Source organism: Montipora capricornis, chromosome 10, assembly GCF_036669925.1.
Source record: "Montipora capricornis isolate CH-2021 chromosome 10, ASM3666992v2, whole genome shotgun sequence".
Classification (NCBI taxonomy): Eukaryota; Metazoa; Cnidaria; class Anthozoa; order Scleractinia; family Acroporidae; genus Montipora; species Montipora capricornis.
Window position 1 is genome coordinate 60,151,373 of NC_090892.1, and position 27,500 is coordinate 60,178,872.

Genomic DNA, 27,500 nt, shown 5'->3' on the forward strand with positions numbered 1-27,500 from the left:
AAGGTTTTTGGAAATTGAACACGTCTCTTCTAAGCGAAATGAGATATGTCCAAGAAATTAAAACAGTAATTGAAAACACTGTGAACCAATACAAAGAAGACATCTCGGTGAACCCAGCCCTACTCTGGGAGATGATCAAATTAAAGGTGCGAGAGAAATCAATATCCTATGCTGCATACAAAAACGTGACAACTAGAAAACGCGAAGAAATGTTGGAACGCGAAATCGCTTTTTTAGAGAAACATATAGACAATTCAAGCAATGGTAACCCCTCATACCATATTGTTGCAGAAAGAATTTTTACCTTAAAGAAAGAACTGGAAAACATCTTTGAGTATCGGACCAAAGGTGCAATTATTAGGTCAAAGTCGCAATGGTACAACGAGGGCGAAAGGAACTCTGCATACTTTCTAAATCTTGAAAAAAGGCACTGTAAACAAGGAACAATTAGTCAGTTAAAAATTAATGACACTGATTTCGTCACCACAGATAGAGATATCTTATCTGAATGTACCGCTTTCTACAAAAACCTTTATACGTCAAAAAAACCCGACAGCCTCCAGTCTACATTCTTCTCTGAAGTGAACTCCACTTCTTTGTCGAATGAAGAACAATTTTATGTGAAGGCCCCTTAACTCAAACGGAATGTCTCGAAGCCCTGAAGAAGATGGAGTCCGACAAAACGCCAGGAACAGATGGACTTCCTGCCGAATTCTATAAAGTTTTTTGGAAAGACATTTCTCCTTTTTTAATTTCGGCACTCAACTATGCTTTAGACTCTGGCTGCCTTTCAGTGACGCAAAGACGAGGGGTGATTAAACTAATTCCAAAAAAAGATGCGGAACTGTACTTCATCAAAAATTGGAGACCTATTACCCTTTTGAATACTGACTACAAAATCGCAGCAAAATCTATTGCAAACCGAATTAAACTAGTACTTCCAAACCTTATCAACCATGATCAAACAGGATTCTTGAAAGACAGATTCATAGGCGAAAATATCAGACTTATCGACTCTATTATCCAATACGCCACAGAAAAGAATATCCCGGGCCTATTACTTTTTATTGACTTTGAAAAGGCATTTGATTCTCTCGAATGGTCCTTCATACATGACACACTAAGTTTCTACGGTTTTGGTGCTTCATTGATTAACTGGGTGAAAACCCTGTATAGTAATACTGAAAGCTGTATTCTGAATAATGGATGGGCAAGTAATTTTTTTGAGATTCAACGAGGTGTTAGGCAAGGCTGCCCGCTCTCACCTTATTTATTTATCCTATCAGCAGAGGTGCTTGCCATGGCAATTAGAAAAAATACTAATATAAAGGGAATCTCTGTAAATAATGTGGAAATTAAGTTAAGTCAGTATGCCGATGACACAACACTTATATTAGACGGGTCACGCGAATCTCTTTTTTCATCCCTCGCAATGCTTGACGATTTCAGCAAAGTCTCTGGCCTCAGACTCAATGATAAGAAAACTGAAGCTCTATGGATCGGCGCAAGTGTTGGAAATGATAAAGTTTTGTTATCAGGAAAAGAACTCAAATGGCCAAAAGACAAGGTTAAATCCCTAGGTCTATGGATTTCAACAGATCCCGAACTATCTGCCTCCTTAAACTACAATGAGAAACTCGAAAAAGTTAAAGAAATCCTGAGATGCTGGAAATACCGCCGACTCACATTGCTAGGGAAAATCACTGTTATCAAATCACTAGTGGTCTCCCAATTAGTCTACCTGCTCTCACCTCTTCGCTCAAACTACAGAGTTTTAAACGAAATAAATGACTTACTCTACACTTTTCTATGGAATGGCAAAGGAGACAAGATAAAACGGAAGGTAATGATCAACGATTTCGGTGATGGTGGCTTAAAAATGATTGATATAAGTTCCTTCAATAAATCCCTCAAAACGACATGGATTAAAAAATACTTGGATAACAATAACAAGGGAAAATGGAAAATTTTTTTCGATATAACCCTCCAAAAATATGGTTGTCAAAACTTTTTTTCCTACAACCTTAATGTTAAGGACATCTTATCGAAAATAACAACTTCGGATGGCTTTTTAAAAGAAGTATTAGAAATTTGGGCAGAAGTTAACTTTGAACCAGAAATAGCATCGAAAAATCACTTTCTGGACCAACAACTTTGGCATAACTCCTTAATAAAGATAGCCAACAAGACAATTTTTTTTCAAAATTGGTTCAATAAGGGAATAACTCGGGTGAAGCATCTTTTAGGATCGGACAACAACTTTCTCTCGCTAAGTGATTTTTGCTGTAAGTATGAAATTGACCCTCGCCCTCTCAGCTTCTACGGATTAATATCCGCTGTTAAGTCTATTCGGATCGATTCAAATTTTCAAGATCTACAGAACACCGACCACGAAAAGGAGCCACTTACAACAAGAATTTTACAAGTCAAAAAAGCAACTACCTTAATATATAAAAAATTGATCAGTATCAAGAGCTTAACCCCCGAGTCAAGTCAAAAAAAATGGCTACAGGATTGTGACCTACCAACAAATGACAACATAAATTGGACTGCTGCTTATATTTTAGCTAAACAATGCACAAAGAGCACTATGCTAATAGAGTACCAGTTTAAATTCTTACATAGACGCGTATCAACCAATAACTTCTTATTTAGAATAGGTCTAAAGGGCGATGAAAACTGCAGCTTTTGTCACACCTCCTCTGAGTCACTTATTCATCTTTTTTGGACGTGCAGCCACACATCTCACTTTTGGAATAAACTTACTGAATGGCTGATAAACCTAAATGTACTTCCTAGGGATTATGCTTTGACAAATACTACGGCTTTGGGTCTGAGGCCAGATATCTCTCAATTCGCACTTCTCATAGATTATTGCTTTCTCTTAGCACGATATCACATATGGCTCGCTAAGACAAAAGAAGGCCATCCAAACCTTACACATTTCATACGCACTTTAAAATCACGATATGAAATAGAAATAAAAAGTGGAGACACAAAGAAATGGAAACCTCTTGCAGGATATATGAGGATCTAATTAATATTAGTATATTTCTTCACCTATTTGTATTTATCTCCTACCCATTAGTTTCTTTCAAATCTCCTGTCAGGTGCATATCTTACATTACCTGTAGTGAACCACATGCCTTTACCCTGTTTTTGATGCCTCCATAGTGCAACTTCAAGCTGCAATGATAATTATCTATTTTTCTTCTTTTTTTTCTTTGCCCTTTGTCGTCACTGCATGTGTTAGTAGTACTGTCTTCACTGTATTTGTTAGTCGTGTAGATTTGTTAGTCGTCGTAATTCAAACACTGTTAAAATTAGAGTAATATCATGTAAATAGAGCTAGTGCTGTAAGTAGTCAGTGTACTGTTCGTAAGCATTGTATTCTCTTGTATTGTTGCAAATAAAATAAAATAAAATAAAATAAAATAAAATAAAAAAATAAAAAAATAAAAAAAAAGTTACTTCGATGTTTTTTTTAGTGAAAAATGAACAGATAAATGAGCAGATAACGAATTAAAAGTCAAAATGTCAAAGGTAATCAAAAGATTTAAAATTATATAAAAGGTACTTAATTCTAAATTCTAAAATGTACTTTTAGCAATGTTATTTCAATATTTCGACGAGCCGAGTTTCCGCAATTTTCCCTTTTTCCAATGTTTGCCCCCCAGCATAACACATGGCTAATTTGCATGACAATTTGAAAACCAACTTGGTGGCTATCGTGAATAAGGCCTATTGATAGTTTGCAGTAAAATGTCTTTTGGGAATTTGACTCTTTTATTATGCAAAACTTGTAGGGCCATTTTTTATTGTATTGTCCACCAACATGGCCTTCTCTTCACGTGGATGCAAAGCAAGAATTTCCTTGATCATGACTCCTATTTTCCAATTATTTACTTGCCAAGTTGTTATCGGACAGCTTGTTAACGGAAAGTTCAATAATCACGTTCAAAGTTGTCGTTTAAATCAACCAATCACACCCTTGGTTTCAACCATCTTAAAAACCCTAAACTGGGGCTTTCTTTCTTTCAGAGCGACATTAAACAATTTACGCCTCCTTTGTCAGTGTTTTAATGCAAATTTCCCCTTTCTTTCATAACTCGGCTCTTCTTCTTTTCTCGGAAATTGTAATGTTTATGATGAAATTGGTAAGAGGACTTCGTGTCGTCCAATTCGGTCTGTAATCGTACTCGTGATAAACAAATCAGACTCCCGCTGCGCGTGCGTCCGATTTTGTTATCTCTTGTATGATTACAGACCGAATTGGACTCCACTCAGTCCTATTACCATTACTTATATATTTAGAGAATTGAAACAAATAACTGCAAGGACAATGGTTGGACTCGTGATTGGAACACTTATCTTGTTTTTGCTTTTGTTTTTTTGTCTCTGCCTGTGTCAATGATAAACTTGGCTTTTCTTTCCTTTTTTGTTTCCTCCTACGTACTCAAGGTCATTTCAAGGTCACACAGGAGCAGTAGAACATTTGTCTTTTGATGGGAAAACTATTATCAGTGCCTCAGCTGACTTGTAAGTTACCGGAAAATGAGGAAGTTAATTATAAAATCATGAATTTGCGACAAACAGTAATCATTATCTCATTTCACTCAGGACTGTCCGTGTATGGAACGCAAACACCGGTCAATTGATTCATTCTATGATGGGCCACTCGGATGAGATACAGGTACAGCAGCGCTTAGAGGGTATTGGAATAGTTTATTGTAGGTCACACACAAAGAAAAAAACAGGGCAATTTACAATGTGCCTTGGTCAATGGTCTGTTGTCATTTTTTGCTCGCTGATTGGCCTTCTCTTGACAGGTGCTGGTTGCCCATGGAGATAAGGTGGTTACAACATCATGGGATGAAACGATTCGCATGTGGAGCATCGGCTCAGGGACATGCATGCTAACACTCAGAGGACACACAGAAGGTATCGAAACATTTACTTGCAAGTTAAGTTCATTCCATTCGCAAGTGGACTCTTTGAATGGAGAGAAAGAAAGAACTTTTGTCCCAATAACATTGCTTCCAAAGAAAGGCTAACTGGCGACGTAAGTACGAAGACCCACAATGAAAAAGCGCAAGTGGGACATTCGCCAATCAACCGTTGCCGCACACAGAGCTCTTTGTGCAATAAAAAAGCTACTAAGGGCAATAAGGGCAACCTGTGTTTTACAAGATAAAGCGGTTTTCAATTGAGTGTCGAAAGTAATTAGCGAATTGCTTTGGTTTTGCATTACTTCACTCAGTGATTGGTTCAAAGTTCTCGCGCCATTTTTCAACCAATAAGAAGTGAAACCAAAACCAATCGAGGCATACGCGTGTACATTTACCCGGGCTTTTTGTGGGCTACTTGATTGGTTTACTGGATTGTCTCCGTCCTTTTTGATTGGCCAAAGTAATTACTTTGGTTTTGGTCTTACGACACTCGCTTGAAACTCGCTCTATTGTGTGTTTGTTACGAATAGCCACAATGAAGCGACTCTCTTTAGTTTGCGTCGTTCTGTCTGGTATCTCTGGCTAGAAGGAACGTACTCTTGGCCGACTAGCTTTTACTTTATTCTATGTTGTTAGCTTTAACGTATATGAATATTTAGCAGGGTTACAGCAAATGCATGGTTCAAGCCAGTTACTGCAGGCCGTTCTAAAAGCATGCTCAGCATATGAAGACCCCAACACCAGGAAAACTCCATACCTACGCTTTGTGAATAACTCGTGGTTTTGTTAACGTCTCACAGGGTTATGAACGGAGCGGTGAACGAATGAAATGATATATGAAGTGAATCGTATATTGAACTGCGGATAAGAAATCAAGTGAAGCTGTGATCCTCGCAGTTATCATTGCAATTTTAGCAATTGCGTAGAGAAGCCTGAAAAATTCAGCACTTCAACGGGGTTTGAACCCGTGACCTCGTGATGCCGGTGCGGCGCTCTAGCCAACCGAGCTATGAAGAACATTAGAACCCACAAATGATCAGCTCCCAACGTCAGCGGCTTCATAGCTCAGTTGGTTAGAGCGTCGCACCGGCATCTCGAGGTCACGGGTTCAAACCCCTTTACGCAATTTCTAAAATTGCGTCCATAACTGCGAGGATGCACTTGAACAGAGGGGCTGTTTATCGTTGTTTTCCGAGAGGACTAGAAATTCTAACTATTTGCTTTACTTTCTCCTATTTTTTTTTTTTTTTTTTTTTTTTTTTTTCTGACCTTAAGTGTTGGTCTGGACTGTGGGCTCAAACCCTTGACCTCCAACACGGCAGTTCGATGCTCAACTAACTGAGCCAACCGGCCAGCGGTTTGAAGTGAGGATGGAGCTAAACTGGTTTAAATTTCATTACATCCTAAAAATGTTGTTTATTCTAATTTCGAGTTGGGCGCTTATCCAAGTTGGACAGCTTGACCCGACAACTGGGGCCCGTATCACCAGTCAGTCTACATCTGAGTGTATTTCACCGACCATATGAAAAAATATGACTCAACGTCTACTTCTTGCGATATTAAGCTCCCGATACATAATTTGAAACGGACAACAATTTATTTGCCCTGCCCAATTTACAGAAGTTGCAATTAAGATATAATATTAAATTAAATACGCAGTCAGTAGTAGGTCACCCAAAATAACTTGAAAGCTTAACTAGTTGGGAGACCAGTATTTATTGATTGCACAGCTTACATTCATTTTATAAATGCCTTACTTTACAGTACAAATACATATTACATCATATTATAGATCATTCACACGCACATAACAGAAATAACATTAAAGACAGGAGAAGTAGTTGTTTTCAAGATATTCCTTGATTTCCTTTGTAAAAAATTCGGCTGGACTTGAATTTTTGAGAACCGCAAGGTAGAGGCTGTTTATTTTTGTTAAATTCTTCCACCTTTTTTTATATTTTATCTTCCATAGCTGTTTACTGTTGTAATTTTGATGACAAGAAAATCATCAGCGGAGGAAGTGACGGGTTGATCAAGATCTGGGATGCTTACACTGGAGACAATACAGTCTCCTTTGCGGGACACAAGGGAGAAGTGGTGAGAACAAGAGTGAACCGCGCGACGCCAGCAGAACAACCTTTTGGGGCTTATTTTTCAGATTTCGAGAGTTAATGTCCTCAGCAACAGAGCTGAGTAACGCAAAGGCTACGTCACAGCTCAGCGAATGGGAACGTGGGCTTAGGCGCGCGCGGTTTGAAATGGCTGCGATTCGCGGGTAATCCTTTTTTTGGTATTTAAACCTAAAAAATAAGGTGGTTGTTTCGAAAGAAAAAAAGAAAATTGCTTAGAATGTGGAGGAAAAAAAATAAGTATCTCGAAAAATTAAGGCCTGTAGAACGTTTGGAAAAATTGTTTTCTTAAAAAAAAATAACCCTCAAAGATACATTCCATGTGCTACTTATTATTATTCCTGTTCGTAAATTTAACGATATAAAAAAATCATGAACCATTTCTTGTCACAAACCAGACAAGCAAAACGTCTCAAAAATAGAACACAAAATCAACACGAACAAACCACCAAATCGGGTTTCTGCGAGGTTTCTGCGCCAAAGAATCGCGCATGCGCAGGCGTTTATTCAGCTGTGTTGTTCCCAGTAAATCTGGTTGGGACTAAGTAAGGAGTGCCCCCGCTTTTCTTTGAGAGCGGTTTGTGATGGGGCTAATCACGACGTCATATAAAGTAGCTGATTATGACAACCTGGTACTCGTTTTTTTTTTTTCCCGCCTGGCCTGCGCTGCGCGGCGTCATATTGCGAAGAGTTAGTTCTATGTTTCACTGAGTCGCTACGTTTCAATCGCTTCCCTATCGCAGCCTTTTTCGCAAAGAAAAACAATTTTGATAATTCGTGCGCGTCCTCCGAAACTACTTGAGGGGCTTTAAGATCGATGACATCGACGGAAATGTCTCCGTCCACAATAAACACTTAATGAATGGTCCCGAGGGAAATAGTTAATTTTGTAATCTCAATGTTTCCCCGAGGCGCAGCCGAGGGAATCATTGAGATTCGAGGGAAACACAATTAACTGTTTCCCTCGGGACCAGTTATTAAGTCATTTGTTATATAGCACAAAAAGAAAAAAAAACCAGTAATGGCAACAGCAACGGCGGTCATCGGTCAACATTCGCGAGTAACAGTGCACTGTTACCCTCTGACGTCATAGATTTTGCACTGTTGCCCGCTCAGATACTTTTGGCGGGAAACCAACCAATGAGAGCTCGCGCTGCTGCGGCAAAAAAACTCGGCTATATAACAAAATATAGTTATGCACTCTAAAAAGTCTATCGCGATTATTCCGTCTCGCTCACGTCGCACAGTTGAATGTAGGCGAAGTAGCCTAAAAATAGATTGGGTCCGAGCGGTTTTAGAGGGAAAAATGAGAATTTCAGGTTCACATTTGTACGCTCACGTTGTCGTCAAAACCTCACATTTCGTGGTGATTTCATGCATAATGCACGTCGTTATGCATGCACGTTGCTGTTACGCAGATTACCGCAAATGAATTGCGGCAAGGTGATTTTTCGTCTTTTAACCAATGATATTATTGTTCTGTTGTGTTGCTCCGGCCGTGGTCATTTCCAGATTTGTAAGTGTTTTCGGATTCATCAAATTTAGGGGATTCGGATTCTTGCATGTTTACATTAAAACCATAGCGCTGCTTCATTACTCAAAATGGCATCCAAAGCGAAGAGTGCGGGAACAGAATCAGAAAATAGTGAAGTGGAACTGTTACCTGGAGTCGTTCGATAAGTGAATTTGTTTGTCATCGAGAGAAATACAGATAAGTGAATTTGAAATACAGCAACAGTCTCTTTAAACGTGAGAGAATCGCCAGCAAAATCAAAGATCTCAGGAAAAAGTATAAGAACGCCGTATGTGCCGGTAACTCGGCGGCCTTTTGCAAACGCAATCGCGAAGGATCGCGGGCGGGCTTAGACTATCCGAATTCGTGAGATAACCTGTTAACACCAACGAAAAGTTCCCCATTCAAAGTATTCGGATACAAAGTTTCCTCTTTGAATTCCGGATTCATAACTTTCCAGATTCGTGACTAATCTGGGAACTTTTCGTACCGGATTCATGTTTTGTGTGTAAACACCAAAACGAATCCGGCACTAAAACGTTCCGGATTCGTCACTAATCCGGTAACTTTTGCTCTAGTGTAAACGTGGTCTTAAACTCCCTATTCCCTCCCAATGCATATGCGGGCTATCTATTCCAGTCTTGGGGGAAATAAACTGTTGGTGGACAAAATAAATCTTCAGATTATGACAGCTTTTGGTTTTATTTCAAACTTAGTTCAATTCGTTTTTCAGTATTGTCTGCAGTTTAATGATGATATTATTGCCTCTGGTTCATCTGACAGCACCGTCCGTTTATGGAGTCATCAGGGTATGTATCAGGTATTGAAAAGTATTTTTTTTTAATTACTTATTACGACAACCGACAACCGATCAAAATCGAGCTAAACAAAGTCTCCAAAGTTTATTTTCTATCTAAAACGTTACAAGATTGCCTTGGAATTGAAAAATGACTGCCGCTCACAGAGTTTAGTTAAAATTCTTTCCGCCAACTGGACGTCCTTACACTCATTGATTAATTGAAGAAGCGCCATATCGGGTCGTTATGATACGCTCCGGGGCGATTAAGTACGGTTCCCTGATTCTAAAATCTTATGAATTATCTGAATTTATTTCAAAGCATTTCCAGAAAGCAATCCTCGAATTTGATCGAGTGACTAGCGTTATAATTTTGTGTCCAGGTATTATGCTACACACCCTTGAGGAGCACATTGGAGTAGTTCGCTGTCTTTGCCTGTTGGGAAACCGGCTCATTTCCGGGGGAGACCGGAAGCGTATCGCAATCTGGGACGTCAAGGTTAGTGCCTTTTTGTAGTCTGCTTTCGCTACATAAAAAGTCAGCTTATATTGAGGCTTAGAGGACACGGACAAAGGGCTTTTTAAAGTGGCATTACGATGAAATAAATTTAGTATTTTTTTTCTTTTTCTTTTAATCATGAAAGTTTGTTTAGTTAACACCCAGCTGGTAAACTTTTTAGGTTATTTCGATCCAGAGGTCTTTACGTTATAGTTACGGTCTGCCATTTCTCGGATTTAAAACTTGCCGCACTTGTATGTCCCAGAGAGCTGGATTGAGAAGAGATTTACATCAAAGAATCATCACTCGATTAAGAATGCTGCATGTTAACTGTACAAGAGAAGAAGTTAATAGTCTAAATGCCCGAAACTGCATACAGTTCGGCGTGCTAAATCACACACCCACAATGCACTCTTTGGCGATTCTCTACTTTCGCAAATCCCATAATACATCTTTTTTTACCCTCAAAATTTTTGCATAACCATTGTTTGCTATTTCTCTTTGGACATGAACATGTCCCGAGAGAAATCGAAAACGATGCCTATGCAAATTTTTTGGGGGTAAAAGAGGTGTATTATGGGATTTTCGGAAGTAGACAATTGAGTGTTTGACGTCATTTTTTCCCTCTAGCCACAAGCAATTGCAAAAAGAGTTGAGACACTCGCTGTTGATAATCGCACAATGCGTGTCACTCAAGTCAGCACATCCCCAACCCCCCCTCCCCCCCAAGCGAAGTTGTTTCCATTTCCACTTGGCACTCAAACTAAAGGGTATCAACATTGAAAAAGGGGGAAGGGGAGGGAGGAACGCTCGGACTTTTCTTATGAACACGAAGAGGGGTTTTAGGAAGAAATGGTGAATTTTCGCTTCAGTGTCTCAACCTTTTTGCAATTGCTTGTAGGTCTCCAAGATTTTAAAGTTTGTATGGCGGATCATTAAATTAAAGGAAAAAGTACTTAAAACGTTCGTAATATGCAAAAGCACTGTCAAAATGTGACGAAAGATGGGTAGTGATTTTTTTTATCGAAGTACACGTAGCACTCTAAGTTGCTTTGTTTGTGTTCTCTAAGCGTCGTTATCAAGGTGAGTTTTCATAAGTCGAATGTAACCTATTGAGTAATTTCGGGATTGCGGTTGTTTTGCTTGACTGTCACTGGTGCAAAAAATCTCGCGCTACAATCTTAGCCAATCGCGACTTGCCATTTTCCCTGGCCTAGCTCAACACAGTCTTTCACGGTTCAATAGTTGGTTCAATGAAAGAGCATACGAACTAGTAATCGGAAGGTCGTAGGCTTTACTCCTACAAAGGAGCACTTAAATGTTTTTTTTTAAATTGTATTATCCCAGAGTCAACTGCGAAAAAATACATCTTCAATAGCTATATAATTAGTGTGTTTTATATCCTTTTTTTTCATATTTTTAATTTTGTTTTGCTGTGATTGGTATAGAGTGTTTTCACCCGACGTCACGGCGGCCATGTTGGTTTACCTAAACAATAGAACGGCGGCCATGTTGGTGTACCCAACTAATCTCCGGGAATTGAGCTCTTTTATCACGCAAATGCTTTCTTTTGATTCGGTGGAAAAACGAGGTTACTGATCACGTGAGTGAAAACACTCTATACCTCTTTGCAGATGTAGGCGTTAATTTACTTTGAATTGTACGTCCCTTATGCCATCGTATTTTAGGTCGTTTCGATTACGTATCTTAAGTGGTCCAAATATGCGCGTGTAGGTATGTTTACACCAATTTTATTTTTTTGTCGAAAAGGAAGGAAAGCTTTTAAGTGTTGTTTATCGTAACCCAAGTCTACTGCACCTGATGTGGGCCGATGAAACCAGGTTAATAACGGCTTCACCGGAGACGCCCGGAACGTTAACAATCATCAACTACTGGTAGGCTAATGTTACCCGTCAACTGAGTTGATGACACATGTGCCAGTCGATCGCAAGGTGAGCTGTGGCTCGAGTTCCAGTGGATAAAAGGAGAACAATCAAGTGGTTAGCACCCTGATGCCGCGACTTCACTTTTTTATGAAAAATTACGAACCGACGAATGATTAGTTGCAGTCATAAATCTGCCGCATGACATGGTGTTCACCCACTTTTGGTTGTGCAAAGTACCGGTGAACATTCGGTAATCGTGTGTGGTACACCCCACATGCCGGCATCCTGAGACCACGGATGCCCTTAACCTGCAGCGCACGGATTCGCCATTATGCACTCATGTCAGGACTTTTTAACAGCCTGCAATGCTCGTGTCGTTTTAGGAGGCTCGAGCTAGCTTACTGTTACGCGAGACTTCACCGAGCGCCATGCTGGATTTAAGGTGTCTAGGGCGCAATGGGGCGCATAAGAGAAAGGGAAAAAAGAAGAAACGTAACTTGAAGACTTTTCTTCACAACCAAGGAAATAGACTGATAAATTTTGTCAAGGCAAAACATCAAGAGAGCGAAAGTTTCATTATTAACTATGATTTTTATTCCGTTTTTCCAAGAAAGGAAACCTTTTATGGCATATTAGTTAAGCATTCCGTTTTCCCTGACGCCCCATGAAAACTCACAAAGATCAATTCATATGGCGCGGGGAGTAGCGAAGAAAATTCGTTTCTTTGAGTGACTAGTTGACCCTATGCTCTCGTACAATCACAATAACAAGGGATGTCTTTCTATTTCGGGCATTTCTAATCAGTTTTCCACTAAATGTCAAGGGACGTATACGCGTAAGCTGAAACAGAGAAAGGCACACTTAATCCTAAATGAGTACAAAATAGGTTAACCATTCAGACAGTCTTGACCTCTATAAACATATAGCCATCACCATCATTATCATCGGTGCTTGGTTTCATTCCACTCGTGTAGTAAGAGCCACCCCCTCCGGCTTGGGAAGCACGGACACCACCGCCGGAATACCCACCCCCACCTCCTGGAAAATTTGAAGATGCCGCCCCTCCTCCACCAAATCCACCGTCGTTTTTGCCAGTTCCTCCGAGTCCACCACTCAGATACGACAGGCCAGCCTTCTTGCACGTTTGAGAGGTGCACGTGTTTCTTTCAAAAACAAATGAACAGCACTTTCCGTTGCCTTTGTATCCTCCCCCTGCACCCGCGTCATTTTTCTGGGTACCGTTTACTCTCCCGCCTAGACCATTTACGCCGCCATTAACGCTCCCATTCTCGCTTACTTGACCTTTGTCCCCAACTTGTGGTATACCATAACCGCCTCCTCCTCCACCTCCAGCTGCTGCAAAAAGTACATTATTGGAGTCACTTACAAACGTGCCCCCGCCCCCGCCCCCGGCCCCTCCGGCGCTGTTTGTACCCCTCGTTCCTTTTTGTCCAATCAGTATGTGTAATTTAGTTCCCTTAACCAGTGGGATAACTCCCCTGATAACAGCACCCCTACCCCCACTGGCAAAACGTGACTCTCCACCGGACGCCCCCGCTACAGTCAGAACGTAAGGAGCTGTAAATGGAACTGTCCAGATCTGAATACCTTTGTCCAGAGTCACAGCACCCTCTAGGGTGGTTTTTGTGTAGGGAGACGTTGAAGTCGGTCCTGTATTTCCTGTCGCACCAAGAGTTTTAAAAAGGAAAGAAACAGCTGAAAGAAAAGTGATACAACAACAAATTTAAAGGAGAAATTCGCTTAAAGTCTTTTCCCTGCCGTACCATTTTGTTATCTTATCACACAAGTTACAAAAAAGTCTTATTTATAAGTTTAATAAGTCTAGATCTTGTGATAAAATTGATTAAAAAGACAAACGCAACTAGATTCATTTTGACAACGTTTCGACATCGTCCGATGTCATCGTCAGGCAATGAATTTTAATCGGATGAAGCATAACTTATAGTACAAGAACAATAGAACAATAGAACAATATATACAATAGTACGCTAACAATAAATGTGAAATCTAAGTAAATAGTTTTGCCCTGACAGAGTCTGACTGCACATTAAGTGATGGTTTAATTCTTTGATGTAGAACATCTCATGAATTAAGCAATCAAATTTCGATGCGCATTTCTTTAAGACACTAAAACTCGCCGCTGGGGGTGCTGTTGTTAGGCCATGATCTGCTAGGCGATGCCTCCCGATAGCTGAGTATCTATGTTCCTCAATTCGTTGATGCAAGTGACGAGCTGTATAGCCAACATAGCTCGCATCACACGAGCCACATTGAAATTTGTAGACGACTAGTTGTTGGCTGACTAAAGATGGTTTGGGCTCACGGAATTTAAGGACATCCTCGAGCTTGCGGCTGACAAAAACTGGCTGTAGATCTATATCCAGTTTCTTATTTAGCTGAGTAAGTTGGCGCTTCACAATATCGGCTGGTTTTGGTCAATAAATGGCAAGACGATTCTAATGTTTTTATTATTATTGCTGGTAGATTGTGATTCGACATCTGATGTATTGATAAAGTTACGGATGGTTGCCTCAATCAATTCAGACGGGTATCGTAGCTTGTGAAAAATGGATCTTATGTTTTCACATTCTTTTTCAAACAGCTCGGTCGTTGAGGACAGACTGTACGCCCGGTGAAGCATTGTCTTGAGTAGAGATTTCTTGTATTTGTTGTCCACATGACTCTGGTAGTGCAACAAGAGGCCTTTGTTGGTAGTTTTTCTGTATACGCTTGTGGTAATCTTACTTCTTTGTTTCATCAAGCTTTCGGAAGAAGGTTAACTCATGCGTACAACTACACGTTAGACCTGCTTGTGGAAAAAGCCTTTAAGGACAACTGGTTCTGTGCGACATATGATCTGACCATCTCTAAACAAGATCTTTTTGAACTGCTAAAAATCGCCACCAAAGACCAGCTATTTCAGTTCAATGACAATCTATACCTACAAACTGACGGAGTTGCTATGGGCTCCCCGTTAGGGCCTCTATTAGCTAATGTATTCCTGTGTCATGTGGAGGAGATGCTAGAACAACAAAACAAACTCCCGTCATTCTACAGACGATACGTAGACGATACATTGGTTGTCATAAGAGATGTAGCTGAAGCAGAACAGTTCCTAATTACGCTAAATAACTGTCATCCATCTATTCAATTTACAATGGAGCTAGCGGTAAACAACACACTACCCTTCCTTGGCATGCTTTTGATGAAACAAAGAAGTAAGATTACCACAAGCGTATACAGAAAAACTACCAACAAAGGCCTCTTGTTGCACTACCAGAGTCATGTGGACAACAAATACAAGAAATCTCTACTCAAGACAATGCTTCACCGGGCGTACAGTCTGTCCTCAACGACCGAGCTGTTTGAAAAAGAATGTGAAAACATAAGATCCATTTTTCACAAGCTACGATACCCGTCTGAATTGATTGAGGCAACCATCCGTAACTTTATCAATACATCAGATGTCGAATCACAATCTACCAGCAATAATAATAAAAACACCATTAGAATCGTCTTGCCATTTATTGACCAAAAACCAGCCGATATTGTGAAGCGCCAACTTACTCAGCTAAATAAGAAACTGGATATAGATCTACAGCCAGTTTTTGTCAGCCGCAAGCTCGAGGATGTCCTTAAATTCCGTGAGCCCAAACCATCTTTAGTCAGCCAACAACTAGTCGTCTACAAATTTCAATGTGGCTCGTGTGATGCGAGCTATGTTGGCTATACAGCTCGTCACTTGCATCAACGAATTGAGGAACATAGATACTCAGCTATCGGGAGGCATCGCCTAGCAGATCATGGCCTAACAACAGCACCCCCAGCGGCGAGTTTTAGTGTCTTAAAGAAATGCGCATCGAAATTTGATTGCTTAATTCATGAGATGTTCTACATCAAAGAATTAAAACCATCACTTAATGTGCAGTCAGACTCTGTCAGGGCAAAACTATTTACTTAGATTTCACATTTATTGTTAGCGTACTATTGTATATATTGTTCTATTGTTCTATTGTTCTTGTACTATAAGTTATGCTTCATCCGATTAAAATTCATTGCCTGACGATGACATCGGACGATGTCGAAACGTTGTCAAAATGAATCTAGTTGCGTTTGTCTTTTTAATCAATTTATAAGTTTATTTGTATTTATATGTTTATTTTAAGTAATGTATGGTTGTAAATCTATCATGGTTAATATACTTTTCTGCCTTCTTGTAAGATTATAAATTTGTCATGTCTACAAGTCTCTTTTTGTAAGTCACGTTTACGTCTATTGCAAGTAATCTAAGTTGAACGAAATGATATATGAAATGAATCATATTGAACTGCGGTGTGAAATCAAGTGAAGCTATAGACCACTTTCATAAATGGCGACCTCCTTTACATTGTTTTGTATTTATGTTAATTAGACTTATTACCCTCATTTAAAACAAATATTCTTTTGAAATTTGCTTGTCGTAGCGAGGCTAGAAAGGCTTTTTTGCATTAAAACAGAAGAATATTCTATTTGGTCGCCATTATGAAAGAAGTCTGATCCTCGCAGTTATGAACACAAGTTTAGCACATGATTGCGAAGAGGGGCCTGAAAAATTCAAGATTTCAACTGGGTTTGAACTCGCGATACCAGTGCGACGCTCTAACCAACTGAGCTATAAAACCAATGACGTTGGGAGCTGGTCATTTGTGGATTCATGTATTCCCGTAATGAATGAATCAATGAACGAAATGATATATGAAATGAATCATATATTGAACTGCGGATATGAAATCAAGTGAAGCTATAATCCTTGCATTTATGAACGCAACGTTAGCAATTGGTTTGAACCCGTGACCTCGCGATACCGGTACGACGTTCTAACCAACTGAGCTCTTAAGCCGTTGACGTTGGGAGCTGGTCATTTGTGGATTCAAGTGTTTCCGTCATGAATGAATCGATAAGCGAAATGATATATCAAATGATATATGAAATGAAGTTACATTCATAACTACGAGGATCACATCTTCATTTGATTTCATATCCGCCATTCAACATATGATTCATTTCATATTTGAGTGGACGAAATTGAAGTTTATTTTAAATTTCGTTCAAAGGAGGGGAGACTAAAATAGATTTTCTTAGGTTCACACTGCAACCAGGGTTACGATCAGACACAGTGTGATGCTACTCTGCTGGATGTAGCTTAAAATGGCTCGACGTGTCCAAGCTCTAACTACAAACTTTGTGGTGATTTAAAGAGACATGCGGTCCAGTAGTTTGAGGGCTTGCCTTGAGATCCGGCTTGCCTAGTTTGTGTAGTTTTCGTTTGAAAAGAGGTTGGCCAAATGATGTCCGTTAGAGAATTTTTGAAGCTTTTAGGCCGTCCCCCTTTTTTATTCCGTCTACCGTCGTCGGACCGACATATATTGTAGTCTCCATTGGGCTACCTGTGCCTATCCGGAAAAGTATTACGGGATAGATTTTCGAAAAATAGCAGGAGGCAACACAGTTAGGAGTTGTATAGTTTGAATACGGCTTAAATACGAATGGAAGAGTGTTACATATATCTTTGAGTTTTCAAAAAAAAAAAAAACATATGAAGAAGGTGGTGACTTGGGAAAAAAAATTAAACTTTTAATCTAAATTTTTGCCCTAACAGTTTTCAGTTTAAACCTACAACACCAGACTAGACGTGACACTCCGGCTTCCACATGAAAGCCTTTTTGTCATTGTGGGAGGAAACATGTTAACACACGTTACTCGTGTCTTCCCCCAGGTACTCGACTCTTTCTGCAGGTTGAAACTGTCTGTTTTAGATTCCTTCTGCTACTTTTGTTTTGTTTGTTTTTGTTTTGAAGAAAATGTGTATTATTTGAAATGCGGGTTGTAGAGTGATGAAAGGTAAAAGTGATCCTCGCACCTATCTGGATAATTTAAGAAATTGCTTTTTATAGACACCTGAGAAATTCAGACGGCCAACAAATTGACCTGCTCCCAACAGTGTGGCTTCCGTAGCTCAGTTGGTAGAGATATACACAGGCATCACAGAGGTAATGGGATCGAATGCCGTTGGAGCCGCCTGAACTTTTTAGCTGTCTATAATTATGGAGATATAATTGCTCAAATTGTCCAGATATGTGCTAGGATAACCTCTATCTTTCATTTGTTTTTGTTTGTTTCCATTTTTTTTTCCCGACGAACCCACAATAAGGAAACGCAATGAATGGTAAACGGACCGAGGAAAAGGGGTAAAATGGCCTTACAGCCCCTCCCCGCCCCTCAGCTAACATCATTGATTCCTAACTTCTCAGCAGGGTTCAACTCATCTCTAAAACTTAAAGGGGAATTTCATATTCTTTTACTCATGCTAAATCGTCCAGTATAGAAAATGCCAGTTATAAAGTACAACTACTATCATAAAGTTTATCTTTTTTGCTTTCGTTGTATCGTCAGGCATTCACCATACCTTGAGTGTTTTCGCAGTACTCTCCACCGTATGGAACCTCGCAGTTGCAAGAGTAACGTCTCTTGACATAATCAAATTGACACCTGCCTCTACCATTGCATTTCTGAGTACACGAGGCCTCCTGTGCGAAAACCGGGAAAACAAATATTGACAGATTGACCAAAAAATCCATTCTCATGAATATGTTTTTCATATTTGCAGACATTGCTTGAAACATTCTAAGTGCGGGTTTAATTGTCCTCTGTGTTATAAAATCCCTTTTGAAAGCATAGATTCTGAACGGTCGTCTTGCTCTGCAGGCTAAAAGCACAGGTTTCAAAGGGAACCTCTCGAGAGCGCTGATTCCTACTTTATTAGTTGAAAGAAATGCCAGAGTGATTTTTGGCGCCATCTTACGAATGACAAGGATACGAACTTTGAAAGATGTCTATGGTATACATCTTCGAGAAATTTTGAAAATGAGAACTTTTGTTCCAGTTTTCGAAATTTCGTAACAAAAGGAAGATTTTTGTCAAGATCACGCCGACAGCTCGGATGACTCCCAAGTCCAGTCGGAAACAATCTGTTTCTTTCCTGGGGAACGTTTCGAGATTGGCGCGTGTCACGTGTTGCGGGTACAAATTAATATTCGTATTCATATTTATAAAAGCTAACCTTAGGCCTAAGAACTTTTGTTTAGGCCTAATTAGATGTTTAGGATACTTTCTGTATTTCTGCATTTCTGAATTCAGGATTTTGGTTTCCAATATCTTGAATTCAGGACAACTTATACCGGACCTGCGACACGCGACACGACACGCCAGTGAGCACTGGATAACATCGCGTACAAAGTACGTTCAATTGAAAAGAAAATTTGAACATCTCAGTACAAGGGTAATGATGTTCGTTCTACGTGCATCTTGGAGCTCGAAGACTATGTTTCGTTAGGTATTAATAGGGACCTTACGATAGGACAATGTACTGTCGCACTTTGTAATAAAATTGTCACACTTTGTAATGCCTGTCGCACTTTGTAATAACACTTGTCGCACTTGGTAATAAAAAAGCTGTCGCACTTTGTAATAACAGACCATCGCACTTTGTAATAAAGTAACTGTCGCACTTTGTAATAAACTTGTCACACTTTGTAATAAACTTAAAATAAGAGACTATGAGGGTAAGAGAACACATCCCCCATACATGGGCCTCTTCCCATGATAATCTTTTCAAATCTAATTTTAGCTCGTAGTCAAGCTGCGAGGCTATTTTAGGAAAGACACCTGATTGGTCAATTGTAATGACTTAATGACCGCTTTGCTGTTCTGCTTTCAGAAAATGGCGTCTGTAGTAGGCATCAAGTTTGTCCATGAATCTGAAAACTTTGATTATGAAAAGAGTGGGAAAAGTTCCCGTCCACGTGGAGAAAACTGGTCCATGTTGTACATAGCTGAATTCGATGAAGGAAAATTTAACGGGCCCGTAGCAGAACGTACACGCGAACAAATGAATGACGTCGTGCGTTATTGCCGAAATCGTGATCGCTTCCATTTTGGGCCTCAAGCAACCCTAACCCTGCACTTTGATGACAAAAAGGTGGTAAAGAAGTCAGCAATATCGCGTATTGTCTAAAAAACGTTTGATGACGCATAGTCTGGTGGATCCAAAAAGCTGCGAAATCGAGCTGCTGCTGGTTTTGTGGGTCTGAGCGAGAGAAATATACTGAGAGAGACAAACAGCAAAATAAAGTGTTGCATTCATAACGTCAAGTTTACCAATAAAGCTGCGCCAAGACCAGTTACCGCAAAATCCGTTCGAGCTCAACATCAAGTTGATCTCATGGACTTACGCAAAGATGCTGTTGAACACGACGGGCGAGTGTACAGATATGTTTTGGGCATAATGGATGTCTTTAGCCGGTATTCTTGGCTGCGCCCACTGGAAAAGAAAGCAAGTCACCATGTTACCCAAGCCCTCAAAGCGACCAATGCAGAGCGTGGTTCACCAGATCCCCTTTAAAGCAACGGTGGATCGGAGTTTGAAGGAAAGTTAGACCTCTTTGTAAGGCATTAAAGATAAAATTAATTAAGTCGAGTCCTTACCACCCGCAGTCTCAGGGGAAGGTAGAGAGATCGCATAGACAATTGAGAAAAAAGATTATGTACGACTTGGTAACTCTGGGGAAGAAGGGAGTTAATTGGGCAGCAAATCTCGATGACTACAATCGGATTTTGAACAACGAATGCAAGGAAGAGCTTGGCTGGAAAACTCCTTTTGAAATCTATTACGGACAGAAATCTAATCTATTAGTGAAGGCGTCTCTGGAATGTGTAGATTCGGATGGTAATGATGTAATTACTAGCGCACCAAGAAAACGAGAACTGGCTTCATATAGGAAAAATGTAAAAAAAATACGGGACAGAGATAAGCTTTATAGCGCAAAACTTAACGATCGGATGATGAGACAGCACAAACGGCTCCACAACGCTGAAAACTTTAAACTCAAAGACAACGTTTTGATCCGTTACAGACCGCAAAAAGGGGGGAGATTTGTGGTGAAAGGCACCGTTCTTAAGAAGAGTAAAAAGAATCATGACATATATAAAGTAAGATTTGTGCCGCCGAACTCTAACGAACAAATTGAAAAGTGGATCTCGGTGAGCATTCGCAAACGCCAGACAGGGAACACAAGCAAGAAAAAGCAGGGATTGCGAGAACTTAGGAAAAAATTGATGATGCCTTTAACTGCCCGCATGAGTATAACTCTGATGCGTAACCCGCCAAGGTGACGGAAACTGTCAGTTTGGAACGCCGTGTTTTTGGTTAAATCGCCTGGGTATACACCGATCGCCGGAAAAAGTCCGTGAGGAGATTGTAGAATACCTGGAGAACAATCCAACTGACACCGAAGGCTTTCCTTTAAAACTATATGCGGGTGTGCCTTGGTCACAGTACTTGCAGTCAGTGGCAACGGATGGTACCTGTCGTGACCAAATAACTTTACAAACGGCAGCAGACTTGTATAACATTGACGTTTTAGTTGTTTCAACTCTGGGGCATAATGCCACCACACTGATTTCTCCGTCTGCGAGCATACCTTATGCGAGAGTGCAGCTGCCTCCTTGTGAGACACTATGCGGAGCAGCACGGAGGTGTCGAAGGTGGGACTTCTGTTTCGGAGGAAGAGCCACACCTGGAAGAAAGTTACGAATGTAACCAAGAAAAAGATGGTGATTCATTAAGTTCCCAAGAGGCAGAGGTGGTGCCCACGAAACATAGAGAAGAGGCGTCGGCAGTGTCTACAGACAAATCCCCTGTACCAGTGGAGATCCGCTTTGTTGGACATGACAGCGTCGGGATGGTCAATCACTTCGACGATTTGACCTGTCACATGGATAGGCTTCCAAATGAAATTCGAACCATAATCATTGATCAGGTCTTACTTTATTCAAACTTTTCGTGGCCTAACCACAGATGCCACGTTTATAATCAACTATGCAACGTTAATACTCGTTTTCAAGATATAACCCGGCCAAAGGCTGGCTTTGAAGGTTCTGCCTCATATTTCGTTCTCTAGTCTCGTTGTAGCGGGAAAAGTCAGCGTCAAAAAAATCCTAAAAATGTTTGGACCTTCAAGCGGTGTTGTGCTTGAATTAAGGCGAATAATTTCAAAAAAAAGTGGGCGAATGCTTGGCTCATCCTGCGTTATATACGTCTTGCATGGATGGTTCCTCATCATGGACATATATTGGCGAAACAATTAAGTAGGATACTAAATTACATAGAAGATGGAAATTGAACATAAACATCTGAGACTCACACGTTTTGTTAGTATCATAATACTTGCTTTTCGTGTTCGCATTTTCTTTAAGTTTTGTTATGTTACCTGGGCCATACTTTGTGATGTCGCATTTCTGAATCAGTTTTTCATTATTATGAATGATGCCGTTTCATGTAGGTTCCAGCGTATTCGAAATTTCCACAACATTCATTACGGTAGTGGTCATCGTGGCACAATGACGTGATATGCAATGTTTTAAAGAACTTTTTAGTGCGAAAATAATAGTGACAATAATGACTATGATGACAAAGATTGTGGCACCGGGTTGTGCTGAGTTTGTGATTTTCATTTGGTTTTATGTATAGCTTATTCATGGTAATAAAGACAAATCAAGTAATATCTCTGTATATGTCTCAAGTAATACCTCGCAGGTAACGAAATCGTAGGTTTTCTAGTTGCCTGTGCTAGTACTAAAATTTACAAGATATTTTGCTTATACGACCACGTTTTGCCTGAAGGACACCTTCTGCTATTTTCTGCGGTTCGCAGATTACCGGTAGCAGAAAATTACTGTTTTCATGGTTCACTAGACAAGTGACAGATACCATGGTAACGAGGCTAGTTCGTCGACAGTTAGGAGCACATGGTTTTGACAGTTCCATTCTAGTCTGGCGCTGCTCCCGCACAGTCAATTTTATATCTTTTTAGTCTCATTACGTACGTTATCTAACGGTTTTCGTTACTTCAGTTGTCGTTGGTCTTTCGTTCACGATTTTATGTTGTCGAGTAGTTACAGGGGCACCCAACGACAATTTTCGGAACATATCTGTTCGGAAGACGATTTGAGATCTAGAATTTTCGGAACAATTGTTGTAAAATTTCTTGCTCGCCTGCGTGTCCTAGGATTTCCGAACATCTGAAAAATGTACAATTGGCCATTTTTAACGGATTTTTACCCTAAAAGGTCACCTAGAATTTTCGGAAGCCTTTTTTTCTGGCTGAAATTTTCGAAAAGGTAAGTTTTGATACCTATAATTTTCGATCACCAGACTTTCAGCTAGGAAATCCGAACAGATGAAAAATTTTTAGGAGATAGAAATATGCTTATATCTACCGTTTAAAAACTCTTATACGTTTAACAATAATATGTTTATATGTTTATATTCTCGTTGGGTGCCCCTGTAGTTAGCAATCTTACTCCCTTGAGATTGTAATAGAGTCTGGATCTGGTTTCGGGAGGGATCAGGTTTCCCCTCAGGGGTTTTTCCTGGCGGGCGGCAGACTCATTTTCGTATGTTTCTCGCTTTGTGTGTAATTTCCTTTTTCCAATAAAGAGGGTCTGACGTGCAGCGGCCATCCTAATCGGCTGCAGCGGCCAGCTCCCTAAGCTTTCATGTACATTGATTGGTCCAGTGTCGTTTATTTCGGTTGGGGTATAGGGGAAACTAATTATTTTTACTAACAATTAATTAACTCCCATATTTTAAACGACTCTCCCTGTCATAGGCGTAGACACTTTCTCTCTAACGAGGTCGTACGCATATAAAGAGTTGTACTTCCCCAGAAAGATCTTGAAGCCAGAAGTTGATGTGAACACTTATTATGATTGTTGTCGTTGTCGATGATGACACTTATTACTGGGTTTACTTGTCCTCCGACCATCTATTTCAAGTTTATTACAAAGTGCGACAAGTGTTATTACAAATATGCTATTTACAAGGTAATTTTTGAAAATTAAAATTAAAAACCAAACGTTTTCGGCTGTTTGCCATCATCATGTTATTACAAAGTGCGACAGTTACTTTATTACAAAGTGCGATGGTCTGTTATTACAAAGTGCGACAGCTTTTCTATTACAAAGTGCGACAAGTGTAATTACAAAGTGCGACAGGCATTACAAAGTGTGACAACTTTATTACAAAGTGCAACAGGGAGGACAACCGCGGGGGCTACGGAAGCGCCACAAATGAAACAATGGGCTTAGTGAACAAAATAAAGACTCTGCACGCCCTGCGCGTGCATTTTACACTTTGGTACATTTCTTTGTCGTCCTCGTCCTGACAACGACGTGAATTGACTAATTTCAAGGTTGTATAGAGTACGTGAGAACCTCACGAAATATTTTTAATTTTCTTCTCAAACAAACACACCGTTCATGCCAATATTATTCCCGCAAAGTTGATAAACACATTCCATTCCGAACGACTTGGGGTTCTAACGAAATCATGCGAAATTATTACAATAACGGAAAATCATATTTATAGACAACGTTCTCGTTGGCTTCGTCGTCATCTTTGCGTGAGGTCCCTAATACTAGTTAATCCAAACGTCCCAAATTGAGACAGGGCTCAGTATTGAATGAAATAAACGTATATACTTTTAGGTGTTCATAAGTGACAATTGCTTAATTAAATTATCCAGATAAGTGGGAAGATCGCTTCTCTATTTCGTGGGTTATATTGTTTTACAAGATAACTTAAGCCGCTTTGCAACTGCTGTCATCCATACTTTGATTTCAGATCAGTTGCTTGCCTGCACAATGTGACTCACTGGTGCATGAATAACAAAAATTACTCACGTGAAAATTGACGTACTGTTGATATGTGCACTTGTCATTTCGCACAAGAATATTCAGCTTTTCCTCTTGAATTACACTGGTATGAAGAAAGCAAACGCCTTTTCCTATGTCCTGATCTTGACAGTACGTTTGGGAAACACAGTTGTTCTCACTCAAGCACGCGTGCCCACATTGAATTGGCCCTAAAGTGCGAATTTTCTTCAAAACATCCCTGTGTAGTGCACGTTGACGTTGAGTTAGTACTGTTCCTTTGAAGAATCTGGTATTTTTTTCTCGATTCAAACAGGGCACTTGCTGGAAGTGTCCAAAGACGAGAAAAATTGCAATGAAGATTCCGGTTAGAGCCATCTCATCACCTACCCCGGGTGCCAGAGGTTCTATTTCTCTTTCGCGAGGGGCGACTGGTTATAGCGGAGAGGCGAACGTCACGGCGGTTAAGTATCTCACTTCCATGATTTGTGATTATGAACACGGTCGCTGATTGGTTTTCATGGTCAGTGCCATTTCTTTCCGAGTAAAAACAATCTAACACTAAATTTCACTGGTTGAACGGCGATAGTGCACACGAGTGGCCACAAAACCGGTTTTGAGCGCAAGGACTCCTACGAAAACAAAACTGGCGGTGGAAGGCTGTGAATTCGAACGAGTATTTAGAGGTTTGCACAGTACAATTCACAGCAAATTCTGGATTTTCGGGGATTTTATAATTGGAGCCTGTTCAGGTCCTGCCAACTGGATGCCGCAAATCATTGAAATTTCAACTTGTGCCGAAAGTTTGTTCGTATTTTCATGATCGTGGATTCATTATCCAAAAGATGCTATCGTAATCGTTATTTGTCCCTTGAATGCCTTGATTGATTCGCATATCCTACAGCTGAAAGAAAATCCGAAAACTGGAACAATAGAAATATCGTGTTTCGATTAAGAAACTAGTCACGCGTGAGAAAACTAAACCGCAGCCACCAACGGTAATTAGTTCGTGTTTTCATGTCGCTTTTGATTGGTTGCTGCACGATGGGAACTGTCAAAATCAAACGTTCTATTTCCAAAGGACTTGAATTGGGTACAACATTGGCATCACTGTAGAAAACCGGTTTGGCAAGATATCTTATTCCGAATTTGTATGGAAGTGAGATTCTTAACTGCCGTGACCAGAGGTTCGTATTTTTCGCCTCTCCGTTTTAACCGCTCGCTCCTCGCCAAAGAAAAATAAAACCTCTGGCACACAGGGTACTCAGCACCAAGAGAAAGCGGCGAATTGTGAAACGCTTGTTATGTTATACATATTGTTTTCCGAATATCTTAGAGGAAAAGAAATCTAGAAATTCTTAATTCACTGAAGTTTTTTTAAATTTAAAAATAGGTACATAGAAGTGTTCTTTGTAGTTGGAATGATCTCAATTTAATTTATAAAAGTGAATAGAATATATTACTATTCTCACAAGGGGAATACATGCATAAAGGCCAAAGTAAGCCACTGTACACTGCCAAAAGTTCCAGTGTGACCCAGGGGAATGTATAGTATTCCGGCGAGCGTTTCTACCATATTTAACAGCAGTAACTTGTTTATTCAGCCAGTTCCAGCAAAGTTTAAGGTCTCTAGACCCGTGCTAGGAGATTTCGCCCTTCCCTCCTCCCCGCAGCGATGGAATATATTCTCACATGGCCTACGCTCGCAAAGCCTCGGGCCGATTCTCCCATATGTTAGTGCATCTGGGTCCATTTGTACTGTGGCCCACAACTGTCACATCAAAACCAAATGCTCACAGCAAAGTCAAATCACTCGTAATGAATTCAAATCTCTCAGAGGGGGACATTGGGGTGTATTAGAAACTGCAAAACCGAAGAACAAATCATTCAAAACCGCAAAACTGCAAAAAAATTCGGCCAAAACCGAAAACCGCATACAAAACCTTCAGAAAACCGATACAATGGTGACAAGTGGGGCATACAGAGCAAACTACACTAACACTTTATTTCATCAAAGTATTTATGAATGTCGTGGACTTTATTTCTGCCGCTCTCTCGAGCCCAGACTTTATGGGCTCATTTTCGGTAAAGCGTTTCGCGGCTATAGAGTGTTTTCATGTGACGTCTCCGGGAATTCAGCTCTATTATCACTCAAATGTTTTCTTTTGTTTCGGAGGAAAAACAAGGTTATTGATCACGTGAGTGAAAACAGGCATCTTGTCCCCTATGGGACCTTACATTCTATTTATCAGGCTTTAGTACAACCTCATTTCAACTACTGCAATATTGTTTGAGAAAACTGTGGAGTAAATTTGCAGGAAAAACTGCAAAAACTACAAAACAGAGCAGCCCGTGTCTTAACCTACTCTAACTATGGCACTGATGTCAACAATTTATTTGAACTCTTAACTGATGGAAATCCCTAGTCTTTCAAAGGCACTCGAAATGTCCATCGCGATCCAGGTTTTTGTTTGAGAGACTCTGTGAATAAGGTAAATGTTCCGAAACGGCGCACAAACTACTACAAAAAACAGCTTTAGGTATGGTGGTGCAGTTTTGTGGAACAGTTTGCCATTAGAACTAAGGAAAGCAGAGTCCCTCAATCAATTCAAACGACTGATTAAAGAGGTTATCTAAGCCATTATTCTAAACACGGCATTCATGGAAAGCAGCTTTTATTGTATGATATTGAGTAAGATAGTTAATTAATGTAGTTTATATAGTTTTATCTATACTTGGTTTTACATTTTTTATTGTACATATGGTTTTCATATTGCTGATGAATTGCACATAAATAAATAAATAAATAAATAAATAAATAACACTCTATTCGAGATCAATTGCCGCTCAAATCTAAGAGAAACCGGAACAGCAAAATAGCATAAAATAGGAAAGCAAAAAGCACATCGGATAACAAAACCGAAAAACCGCTCGTATTTTCTACATACACCGAAAAC

The 27,500-nt window shown here is 40.0% G+C and overlaps 2 protein-coding genes across 9 annotated transcripts in view; one reads left to right on the forward strand and one right to left on the reverse strand.

The window, feature by feature from the left end:
- Positions 1–27,500, forward strand: part of LOC138018407 (F-box/WD repeat-containing protein 7-like) — a 50,751-nt gene that overhangs the window by 9,823 nt on the left and 13,428 nt on the right. For 2 of the 8 annotated variants that reach the window (XM_068865024.1, XM_068865027.1), the window contains exons 6-12: positions 4,462–4,539; positions 4,621–4,693; positions 4,830–4,941; positions 6,922–7,046; positions 9,325–9,400; positions 9,771–9,886; positions 11,657–12,355. In XM_068865024.1, the coding sequence (XP_068721125.1) occupies positions 4,462–4,539; positions 4,621–4,693; positions 4,830–4,941; positions 6,922–7,046; positions 9,325–9,400; positions 9,771–9,886; positions 11,657–11,785 (709 nt within the window). In that variant the 3' untranslated portion in view covers positions 11,786–12,355. Of the gene's footprint in view, positions 1–4,461; positions 4,540–4,620; positions 4,694–4,829; positions 4,942–6,921; positions 7,047–9,324; positions 9,412–9,770; positions 9,887–11,656; positions 12,356–27,500 lie in introns of those variants that run through there. The other 6 variants (XR_011126014.1, XR_011126016.1, XM_068865026.1 and 3 more) reach the window with 6 other exon arrangements.
- LOC138018972 (ALK tyrosine kinase receptor-like) lies at positions 12,508–24,921 on the reverse strand. The gene is made up of 3 exons (XM_068865646.1): positions 24,574–24,921; positions 18,239–18,359; positions 12,508–13,488 (listed from the first exon to the last, which is right to left on the reverse strand). Exons 1-3 carry the CDS (start codon positions 24,919–24,921, stop codon positions 12,668–12,670), a joined length of 1,290 nt encoding a protein of 429 aa, XP_068721747.1. The 3' UTR covers positions 12,508–12,667.

Excerpts from the sequence above, each read along its gene's own strand:
- LOC138018972 (XM_068865646.1), bottom strand. The coding sequence starts at position 24,921 with ATGGCTCTAACCGGAATCTTCATTGCAATTTTTCTCGTCTTTGGACAC. Across the intron at positions 18,360-24,573 it reads AACAGTACGTCAATTTTCAC|GAGGCCTCGTGTACTCAGAA; the intron begins GTGAGTAATTTT and ends GTTTTCGCACAG. Across the intron at positions 13,489-18,238 it reads GTACTGCGAAAACACTCAAG|CTGTTTCTTTCCTTTTTAAA; the intron begins GTATGGTGAATG and ends CTTTTCTTTCAG.